The sequence below is a fragment of the Nannospalax galili genome, unplaced genomic scaffold (genome assembly GCF_000622305.1).
Source record: "Nannospalax galili isolate Female #2095 unplaced genomic scaffold, S.galili_v1.0 scaffold307, whole genome shotgun sequence".
In the NCBI taxonomy this organism is placed as follows: domain Eukaryota; kingdom Metazoa; phylum Chordata; class Mammalia; order Rodentia; family Spalacidae; genus Nannospalax; species Nannospalax galili.
The window spans coordinates 6,258,955-6,270,819 of NW_008359625.1; the positions used below are offsets into that span (position 1 = coordinate 6,258,955).

Consider the following 11,865-nt stretch of genomic DNA (forward strand, 5'->3'; position numbering starts at 1 on the left):
TTCACTGAAAACTGTTTTCTCATTTTTTAAATGTGATTTTGGCTATAAACTCTGTGCATTTATCTTTGTAGTCTAAATTGCACTCTAAAAAATATTAACACAGCTGAGTTAAACCAGAGTGGCTGTTCTTTTCATAAATCACTGATTTCTGCTAAAATTTTAGCTTTTTTTATTGCATCATGAAGGCACAGTAAGATCATTTGGCAAATTGTCAAGGTGTTTTTCTAGAGCCTCATCTATACCACTTCATTGTCTAACCTGTAGGCTACTTGCAGTATAGACTCTGAACTTTCTGTTTCTGGCTATGGGCTCTGATAGCTTCCTGGCTGACATCTGCTGGTCTTGGGTGCTGCTACCCTAGCACTCACAATGCCAACCTGGACAAAGAAGAGACTCTTAGAAAGGGCACTCCTTCTGCCCTCTTAGCTCAGCAGTCTCTTTGGAGGAGGATCTGTGCATGTGACAAAGCTGTGGCCAATTTATGAAGGTGTACTGCTGTGCCAAACCTACTGAAAAGTAGAATTATATAATGTTAGCGAAGGATTAGCTATTTATTTAACTTCATGTGACTGACTTAAGGTTCAGATTCTGAATGTATCCCTACACAAATTCTGGCACCACCTTCAACAACATTCATATACTCTGAGCGCCCCTTCCCCCTTTAAACAGTTATCACTGTTTAAATGTATAATGCCCTTTAGGACAAAATGAGTGCTCAAATAACAAGTACACATAAAAGTTAAATCTTAAATCATCTTCATGTTCTAGAGCTCCTACTTCATATTTTAAAATAAATAACTATTCATTACCTCATTCTGAGGAGGTAGTTATTTTGAAGAGGTCACCTGAACCCTGCACTGTGTTTCAAACTAACGCTAGATGCTGAGTTTGCAAGAGGCTAAGAGGTGGGTATGTGATGGGGACAGGTGAGATCTGAAGAGGGGTCCGCAGCAGCTCTGACAGTGCCTGGAGTTACAACAAGTGGAAATGCACCAAGAATGAGGAAGTATTTACAAGGTTTCTGCTGACAGTCCGAAGTCTTTACACAGTGCCTTTTCCAACACCAGCAAACACAAACCATATAATGTACATGGAACTTTACCTTCCAGCATGCCTTGTTATGTCTGACCAGACCTCAAATACATCAGAGGTGAGCTGTTCAGGAACCAGAATTTGACAGTTACACAGAATCTTTTAACATGAACAGAAGTGCAAATGATCAGTGGATATTCTATTCATAAGTTCCTTCTATAAACTACAGTTTTTGGGGTCAATATTATCTCAGTGACAAAAATATGGGTCCTATAGTGTAATGGTGAAAAAAAACCTGCCAGGAATACTACATACTTAAAAACAATTCTGTATAGTTGCCCTCAAACCTTCCAAAGACTTCACTCCTAATCAAAACGAAACACATCTTAGGAGACACTGCAACTACTTTATGGACTGACTGACAGTTACAACCTTACAAGGTAGGTTGAAACAGCCACATTCTGTCTATAGTGCTCAGCACAAACAAGGACTTCCTTATATTTTCCTAGGAGCTCAACAAGATTATCTGCAGTCGAAGCATAAAAAAAAAAAGCAAATAAAACACAAAGGAACCCCCCTTTCCTGTCATTTGCAAACTAGAGGACAAACTATTTGATTCTCTGTCACTCTGCATTCTGTTTAGATGACCAGAGGCACTAAGCTTCCTCCCTAGGTATGCAGGCTCCACCCCGCAGCACAGCACAAAGTGGCCTTGTACAGTTGCTAAGTACATGCCTAGCAGGCTCTACCTCAGCAGGGGCACGCTTAGCTCTTTGTAGCCAATCTTGATAAAGGGAACACAGCCAGGTTAAAAGGTATCTAAAAGGAAAACAGTGCTTTTCAAAGAGATGCATCATGCCTAGAGGCGACTTTTCATATCACCAAGAATTATTTCCATCTTTTCAATTTCTAACATCTTAAAGACATTTCTCTTATCAGGTAAGACTTAAAAACACACTGTTGCTCAAACAAGTAACTTTACAGTATTTTCCAACGTACTGGAGCAATCATAAGTTCATATAATTTTCAGTAGGTCTTCCTTTGATAATAGGTATTTTAGCAAAAAAAAAATCATCTAATCATAGTGAGTAGGTTTGAACTTAAATACATAGTGGGGCCAGTTACAACCTGAAATTCATTCATTTTATTTTAGGCTCCATAGCATTCTTTTCAGGTTCTTGGCTATAGCACAGTTGCTAAGCACATCTTATTTGAATTTCTAAATCCTTGAGAGTCTAGACTCCTGGGCAAGAAAAGTACTTGCCATTAAAACATCCAGTTACTTTCTTTGCTACTGTGGAGATTTAATTTATCCTTTAATAAAGGTCAAGGGAACCTGTGACTAGGCTATCTTTTTCATTTTTGTTTGTTTTTGTTTTCTGAGACAGGGTCTCCCAATAGCCCCAGCTGGCCTGGACTCACTATGTAGATAAATGTACAGTGGTCTGGAGAACTCATAGATATCCTCCTGCCTCTACCTCCCAAGTGCTGGGATTAAAGGCGTGTGCCACTATGCCTGGCTTATATTTTTCATTTTTGCAAAAATAAGATGTAGGGTCTTGATACCACAGAAGCTCGTTCTATAAAAACAACTGATGGCAGGCCTCATACACCCTACTGCTACCCCAATGTCCCTAATATTTCTCTATTTCTACTTGAGGAACTCAGCTACCAAATTACCAACCTTTTGAAGACCAGGCTTGGGGAAAAAAGGAAGAAGGAGAATGAATGGAGACACCACCATTTTTATTTTAGGTTGCATACTCTAGATAAAGGACTAGAAAGAGGATGGGGATAGAGTGTAGGAGTTAGATTGAAGAAACAATGGGGTTGTTAGCAAAGATATTAGTGTGGATCCAGCAAGTACCATTAACTTAAAAATTATAAATAACTATCATTATGCCAAGACTCCCCATAATTTTAGGAAGAGAAAAGGATAATCATTCTTTAAAAGTTGTTTCCATAACAAAAATACAATTTTCAGGATATATAATTCTGGTGGGAAGTATTAGTTTATTCCAATTAAACCTGAAAATTATTTTTTTAATAAAAATAGAAAACTCAGAAATTAAAACCTGTACCTTACATTTAAATTACACAAATTTCTCACATTCAAAACTGTCAATAAGCAGTTTTGTAGGCTTTGAATTACTGTCCATGGCATTTTGTGCCCTGGACAAAGCAGCCACGTAAGTACGCGGTAACTGGAAGAGCATAAAGGAAGATGTGGACTGTGCTCCTGAGAATTTGCTACACTGTGGAGGAAATGAGCCCATCCTCACCTCCATTGCTGGACCCAACAAGAAAAGAAGGTGATGTATGCCAGCACTGTCCAGCCCGCGTGCTTAGGCAGAGCCCAGTGAGCAAGGCAAGCCGAAGCAAGAGCCGGAGCTCAGGAAGAAGATGCAGCACTCCCTCTTTCTCTGCCCAATGCAGCTTCTCACCTCTCAGACTCCATTTAAATGGAAAGAGCTTCACTGCGATAAAATTTGTTGAGGACTGAACATGTGTGACAGGGAAAGGGGAGGCTGCATTTTTATTCCATCCCTCAGACATTAATGGGTGGTGGACAGGGGAAAGTGCTCCACAACAAAATCCCAGAACAGGAAAGAGAACGATGCTTGGTGATTGAAATCGCACCATCAAATGACCAGCCACAAACTGATCTGGTGGTTAGAAGGGCAAGTTGACGGGCAGACTTTCCACAGCCAATTTCCCAAGCTGTAGCAGCAGTTTCTTTCCATCATGCCTGACCACCAAAAGGTCAGAATTCAGGGTCTCTCCTCTTTCTTCCTGGGAGTGGACAGACTTGCTTGCACGTGGTATCTGTGGTGAAGATATCTGGCAGCAGAGAATTCTGGTTCCTAAAACATTCTTCCCTCTCTTGTTGAATAGGAAATTCCATTCTGTTCCACATGAGCTTATGCACTGAAAATTGTGTATCTTTAAAAAAAGATTTGAGGAACAGAACTGTGTTTTGATGTTAACAAACTGTACGAACACAAGACTTAAGAAATAAGAGCAGACGCTGCCATGGTGGAGTGGCTACTTGAAGGCTGCAAACTCTCCTGTAGAGGGAGGACAAGAGCTAATTTTAAAAAATTATCTCAAAAGAACTGCAAGATAGAAAAGCCTCATTTGAGCTTTACTGAAAGGTGACTAGTTACATACTACAAACCTCCTGACACAATTGCTAGTTTAAACCTCAAGTGATTGAAATCCATGAAAGAATGTAAGTATGTATATATGGCATGTAGCCAACAGTCCAGCTGTATCAATTAAATCTCAAGTCTTCAGAGAATGTCACAGCTGGGTATTATTATGGTGCAGGGCAAACTGGATACAGGCGAAATAAAAATTTCCAAGAAACTTGATTGTATAATAGTAACATCTATTTGCAGATTGACAACTCATTTTTACCTATCACACTGTGTATTATTATAATACCACTGTCAGGAAGGAAGAACTAGGCACTGTCCCCTATATTTGCAAATTACAAAATTAAGAGGTCAAATGATTTGTCCATATTACACACTTGACAGAAGGGGGGGGAAGCCCTTAACTCCCTTATTAGTTAATTTCACTTTTTCCCAATAACTTTAGATCTAGGTACATGTCACTGAACATATTCTGCATACAGAATTCTTCTTTTTTTTGGTCTTTTTGAGACAGGGTCTCCCTGTAGCCCCAGCTGGCCTGGAACTCGATATGTAGACCAGGCTGGCATCTAACTCACAGGATCCACCTGCCTGGTTGCATACGGAGCTCTTTAAACCCCAGTTCCTTTAAATATCATACTCCTTCAGCTGACCAAATTTGGAAACTTCCTGGCATTATTCTTCACCTACCATTCAGTTCAGTTTCTACTTAGAACTAAAGGCCAGTTCCTGTTATTATATACATATTTAAAAATATTTATTATTTTTATTTTATGTGTATGAGTGTAATGCTTGCATGTATGTAAGTGCACCTGTGTCGTGCAATGCCTACGGAGGACAGAAGAGGCCACTGGATCCCCTGGAACTGGAGTTATTAGCTGCCATCATGTGGGTGCTGGGATTCGAACCCCAGTCTTCTGTAAGAACAGCCAGTGTTCTTAACCGCTGAGCCATTTCTCCAGCCCCCTCCCCTGTTATTATATTTATCACAGTTAATTTCCGGGAGATTTGTTAATGACTTATAAATATCAGAATATACTCAGCAACATAATTTTATTTTTTGTTTTTATGAGTCAGGGTCTCACAATGCAGCCTGGAAGGGCCCTGAATTCATTATACAGTCTAGGACCGGTTCACACACACAGAGTCTCCTACTTTGCCTCCTGAGTACTGGGATTATAGAATGCCTCCACATCTGGCTCTAAATCTTTTTTAAATAGTAACTTCTGATGAGAATCTAATCATCACTGATATGAATACACTATTTACTCTAGGAATAATCTAGCCAATATTTGGTTTCTGTCTGATTCGAACTGACTGTTAGAGAATGCTGGCATGTCCCAATACAGAACAGATTTCTAAAGACTAGGTGATTGAATTTTAAGGTTTGCATGCTGATAAAATTAGCAACTATGTTGGGTGTGGTGGACATGCCTTTAATCCCAGCACTAGGAAGGCAGAGGCAGGATCTCTATGAGTTCCAGGCCAGCTTGGCCTACATAGCAAGTTCCAGGCCAGCTAGGGCTACAGCGAGACCCTGTCTCAAAAAAGACTCAAAAAGCCAGGCGTGGTGGCGCACACCTGTAGTCCCAGCACTTGGGAGGCCGAGACAGGCGGATCTCTGTGAGTTCAAAGCCAGCCTGGTCTACATAGTCAGTTCCAGGACAGCTGGAACTACAGGGAGACCCTGTCTCAAAAAGGCCAAAAAAAAAAAAAAAAAAAAAACCCAAAACCTCAAAACCTCCCCCCCCCAAACCAAAACAAAAAAAACTATTTGAGTGTCCGATGTAAGTCAGGTGTCACATTGAATACTTCATACACATTTGCATCCAATCTTCATAATAATTCCATCAGACAGATGCTATTATTTATCTTTATTTTACAGAGGAGCAAACTGGGGTCCAGAGTAGTCAAGAACATAACTAGAAAACTAAAGAACTGGAATGTTACTCCAAGTGCTGCCTCCAAAGCACATTAACAATGAACAAGCCCCCTCCAATTTTTTTTTTGCTGTTTTGAGAGTTATGTAGTCCAGGGTGGCCCCCGTCTCCTCAGTGCTGCAATTACAGGGTGCACTATCATTCTCAGCTCTCTAAACAACTTTTAGTAATTATTCCCACTGAATATAACTAACGGAACCACAGCCAGTCATATTGTCTCCTCCACCCAAGGATTCTTTTATATATATATTTTATTATTTTTATTTTATGTGCATGTGTGTAGTCCCTGCATGTATGTAAGTGCACCCGTGTTGTGCAATGCCCACGAGGACAGAAGAGGCCATCGGATCCCCTGGGAGTGGAGTTACGGGCAGTTGTTAGCTGCCATATGGGTGCTGGGATTTGAATCTGGGTCTTCTGCAAGAACAACCAGTGTAGGTTCTTAACCATTGAGCCATCTCTCCAGCCCTCAAGGATTCTTTTTAATAAGCAAGTGACCAAGACACTGTTGAGCCAAAAGGAAGCTGGGCACAGTGGTTCACATTTGTAATTTCAGCACCTGGGGAGGTTGTGGTAGGAAAGTTCAAAGTTCTGGGCCAGCCTGGGTTAGAGTCAATTTATTTTGCAAATGAGCAAGTGGGGGTCCAGAGTAGTCAAGAAACTTGCTCCAAATCACACAACTTAAGAAGGCCTAGTAGCTGAGTGTGGTGGCACATTTTAATCCTAGCACTGGGAAGGCCAGCCTGTTCTACAGAGTTCTAGGTCAGAGTTACATGGTTGAGACTCTGTCCCAAAAACAAACAAACAAACCAACCAACCCCAAACAAAAGGCCTAGAGTAGAACATTTAGAGTATAATCACAGGAAGGTTTTGTGTCAGCAGAAATTCTGTACATATATAAGGAATGCATCATGTTTTTTCTTTTTGGTATGGCATCTAGAATTCATGATAAAAAATAGTACCAATGCAACAATAGTACCAAACACACACAGAAAGGGAAACTGATTTAGTTTAGTGCTTCTGATTTCTCTGGATCTATGTTACCTGAATGATTCATCTGCCATATTTTAATGTTCTTTCCTTTGACCACTTTTCCAATGGGACAAATGGGGAAAGGGAATGCAATGACTATGCAGCCTACCGGGCATGCTGAGTGTCTACAGGACAATGAGCTTCTGAGTAGCTTGGGGGAGCTGAGGAAAGCCTGCTGGCTGGCAAAGAAAGAAAGGAAAGATGAAGAAAGAAAAAGAGCAAGAAAAAAGGAAAAGGTGTGGTGGGCACAGCTTTAGTCCCAGCACTTAGGAGGCAGAGGCAGGTTGATCTCTGTGAGTTCAAGGCCAGCCTGGTCTACATAGTGAGTTCCAGACCAGCTAGGGCTACAGGGAGACCCTGTCTCAAAAAGACCAAAAAAAGAAAAAAGGAAGAAGTCAAATACGGATAGCAGAGCCCTGGGCATGGTGGTGCTGAGGAGACAGTGAGCAATGAAAGGAACACAGGAATGAGTAAGACAACAGGTAAATGGGAGATTGCAAAAGAGCTCCACTTAAAAACTCCTTTGATCCTGTGTCTCACATGCTCAAAGCTTTTGAGCATTCCACAGATGAAGTTAATTCTGTAAAAACCTTGTTAACAGGGTTGGAGAGATGGCTCAGTCGTTAAGAGCACCCACATGGTGGTTAACAACCATCCATAACTCCAGTTTCAGGGGATCTGACACCCTCTTCTGACCTCTGTGGACACGCACAGCATGACATGGGTGTGCTTGTATGCATGCAGGCAAAACACTCATACACAAACATAAAACAAAAATAATAAAATATTTTAAAAAATCCTTGTTAAGCCAGGCGTGGTGGCGTATGCCTTTAACCCCAACATTTGGGAGGCAGAAGCAGGCGGATCTTTGTGAGTTCGAGGCCAGCCTGGTCTACATAGTGAGTTCCAGGACAGCTGGGGCTACAGGGAGACCCTGTCTCAAAAAAAAAAAAAAAAAAAAAAAATCCTTGTTAAGCCGGGCATGGTGGCTCTCTGTGATTTTGAGGCCAGCCTGGTCTACATACTGAGTTCCAGGCCAGCTGGGGCTACAGGGAGACCCTATCCCAAAAAGACCAGGAAAACAAATGAAAACAAAAACCCTTCTTAACTACATGTAACTCCACCTACTACTTTACTAATAATCCCATCTTTATGTCACCAGAGCATTCAGAGATCATAAGTTTTGATAGTTTCCAACATAGTGAATTGTTTTTAATCTCTTTTTATAATTTCAGTTTCCCATGCTGGGGATCAAACACTATATAAACACTTACACATTCTATTAAATATTCTACTACTGAGCTACATCCCCAGTCTCTGTTTTTTTGAGACAGGATCTTGCTATGTAGCCCAGACCTGCCTTGAACTTGCAATCCTCTTGACTCCACCATGCCTGGCTTTTTTGTTAAGCATGAGAAATGCTTTCTTCTATCTTTAGTCGTGAATCAGAATACAGCAATCATGATGGCATTCTTTTCTTTTCTTTTTTTTTTTTTTTTTTTTTTTTTTTTTTTTTTTTACTCTTCTATCTTTAGTCGTGAATCAGAATACAGCAATCATGATGGAACTCACTATGTAGACCAGGCTGGCCTTGAACTCAGAGATCTGCCTGCCTCTGCTTCCCGAGTGCTGGGATTAAGGGCGTGCGCCACCACGCCTGGCATGATAGCATTCTTAACTTACTCAAATGAGGGACAAAAGGTATGCTATCAAGATTATTAATCAGTTTCCTTAGATGACTCTAACTATGCAAATAAGGAATATTTCAGAAGTTTATCTGTGATACTTACAAACTCTATTATTTTTAAGGTTTTCCCAATTTTCTGCTTTACTGATTTCAAAGAAGGATGGAATGTATGCAAATGATTTGCCTGCTGAATAACTTCTGCTTTTGGCTGTATTTAAATATCACCACAGTCTAAACTGAGTAGGTGAAGATGTCACAGGCTGGCTTTGGTCCCTAGGTAACTGTGAAATAGAGGTGGTAGGATTTTGAAAGGGCTGTAATGATGCTACCTTTCTGCCTTTAGAGTCTAAATCACAGGAAGGTTCTACTGCATGGTGTCTATGACACACTCTTTTTTTCTTTCACATAAAAATGTAAACATTTATAAATACTTCACAAACTTGTGGTGACACAAGCCTTAAATCCCAGCAGAGGCAAGTGATTCTAACAGATTGAGGCCAGCCTGGTATGGAAAGCGAGTTCAAGGCCAGCTAGGGCTACTGGGAGACCTTGTCTAAAAAAACAAAAGTAAAGAAGTACTTCACACTGTGGAATGCAAAAAGAGAGTATCAGGCATTCAGCTTGAGTAGGATCTTGTTGGAGGTAGGATATCAGGAGAAAAAGATTTTATAAGACATAATGATAAGGCAAACGTTAACACACATCACAAAAGGTAAGTATGACCTAAAACAGTAATTTAACCCATTACCTGGTTGTCTGGCAACCAGTTATGTAAGAGAAAAACAAACCTGAAAGTCCTTAGAATTTTGTAAAGTTACTTTTTCAGAGGAGGGAGTGGGAATAAGGAACAATGTTTTTGCAAGGAAACTCAACTTTTACTGACATAAGACACCTTTAATATATAAACATTATCTAAGAAGGACCTTGATTTATACTTCCCTACTAAAAACCCAAAGTTGTCATTTTATATATGTCAAATGTGCCATTCAGCAATATTTTTGGCTAATTGTACCCAAGGAAATAAAGAACATCCACATTTTCTAAAAGAAAGTTATAGAAAAAATATTAAGAATAAAAAAAAGGATTATTCAATTCTATACCTGTCTGTCTGCCTTAGCGGACAGAGGCTAGCCTACTGAATTTCCCATCTGTGAACATGCAGAGGAGTGGTCCTCCCCCGAACCCCTGATGACAAGTGAGAGTTAATGACAAAAGCTGCAAAAGAAAACTAAAAGAGAAAATTGGAGTTTAATACTTAGACTAGCCAATGAACAAGACAAACTCAGTATAGGAAGTAAGACCTCTGGACAAGGCACTGAAAATGTTTAGTGATGTTTGCATATTTTGAACCATCGATGTTTAAAATTCAACATTAGGTATGACTTTTGGATTTGGAAAAAAATTACCAAGTTTTTAAACACATAAGTATTCATTGGTTCATCTATAAATAACAGAGTGTCCTAGTCAACTTAACATATATGCAAAAATTTATTTCTGTTGCTACCTTACTTTAATTTCTCACTCATTTAATCTGTCTTAGTGTACTGGAAACGCACCATATCCCCCTGCTTGGATGGGTGTTTTTGGAGAAGCACAAGCGTACAGACTAAAATCTTCTGTCTGGAAACCAGCCCGATTCAAGGAGGGTTCTGATGCACTGCGGTGAATTTTTGGCAATGAGCGGGCCAGCAGCTCAATAGAGGCGAGAATCTGTAAGAAAGAAAAGGGAAAAAAGGAGGGAGGGAGGGAGGGAGGGAGAGAATGTAGAATGAAAACCTTGGTGGTGCAAATCTTAAGGAGTCCCATTGTATTTTATAAGCTGGTTACCTGAGATTTGACATTGTTTTCAGTATAAATGCATGAACAAAGAGAAACTGGTATTCTCCCAAAACAACAAAAACCAAAACCCACCAGAACGCTACAGCTCTATATGCATATACAGCTGAATGAACAGTCACTCTCATTTAGCTTCTGCTTACATATGTTTTAGATCATTTGCCAGCCTTGAAAGGGTAAATAATAAAAATTTAAAGTCAATTATATACCTATTTGGCATAGACTGCAAGACCTCTGTAAATAAAATGGAATATAAATAGGTAAAGCACTACAAGACTATCTCTGAAAAGAACCAGCAAAACAATTCATCTTTTAATGAAACTCAGCAACTAGAAATGTCTCACATAAAATTCAAAGTAGGTCCTTAAGGATCCAGACTGTTAGCTACACATGAATGAGAAATGACGGGGTAGAGACTGAAGATAGGAAAACTACAAATAGACAATAGGCAAAAATGGGGAGATCAACATTATTTTAAGGTTTAAGGGGGGATAGTAGTTATGCCCCTTGAAGGCATACAGCATGATGATTCATGTTCAGAATCATGAAACAGACTCATGAAGGGCTTGGCACAATGCCTAGTATATAGTAAGTATTCCACAGAACTTTACAGCCAGGACTGGTGAGACCTGTTCGATCCCCAGGACTCACATGGTGGAAGGAGAAAAATGGTTCCTGAAAGTTGTCTGAGCTACACCTCCAGCCCTACTAAAATTCCAAGCATAATATACAAATAAATATTCAATTATGGGGCAGGAGAGATGGCTCAGCAGTTAAGAGCACTGCTGCTCTTGCAGAGGACCTGGGTTCAATTCCCAGCACCCACATGGCAGATAACAACTGTCCTTAACTCCAGTTCCAGGGGATCTGACACCCTCTTCTGACCTCTGCAGGCACTGTACAACATGGGTGCACATACACACATGCAGGTTATACACTGACTGACGTACATAAAATAAAAACAATAAACCAGTTTTAAAAATTTAAATAGCATTAAAAGGTGTAGCCCACCACTAATCTAGAAAATTAATATATGTTGCTAGGTGTGGTGGCGCATGCCTTTAATCCCAGCACTTGGGAGGCAGAGGCAGGTGGATCTCTGTGAGTTCCAAGACCAGCCTGGTCTACATAGTGAGTTACAGGCCAGCTAGGGCAACAAGGAGACCCTGGCTCAAAAGAC

At 40.2% G+C, this 11,865-nt stretch overlaps 1 protein-coding gene across 4 annotated transcripts in view; it reads right to left on the reverse strand.

Annotated features, from left to right (window-relative positions):
* Window positions 1-234: 234 nt before the first annotated feature.
* The window catches only part of Braf (B-Raf proto-oncogene, serine/threonine kinase), a 153,939-nt gene continuing 142,308 nt past the window's right edge, over window positions 235-11,865 (reverse strand). For all 4 annotated transcript variants that reach the window (XM_008823521.3, XM_029558871.1, XM_029558872.1 and 1 more), the window contains 2 exons: window positions 10,406-10,559; window positions 235-4,100 (listed from right to left, as the gene is read on the reverse strand). In XM_008823521.3, coding sequence (XP_008821743.1) covers window positions 4,078-4,100; window positions 10,406-10,559 — 177 coding nt within the window. In that variant the 3' untranslated portion in view covers window positions 235-4,077. The remainder of the gene's footprint in view (window positions 4,101-10,405; window positions 10,560-11,865) is intronic.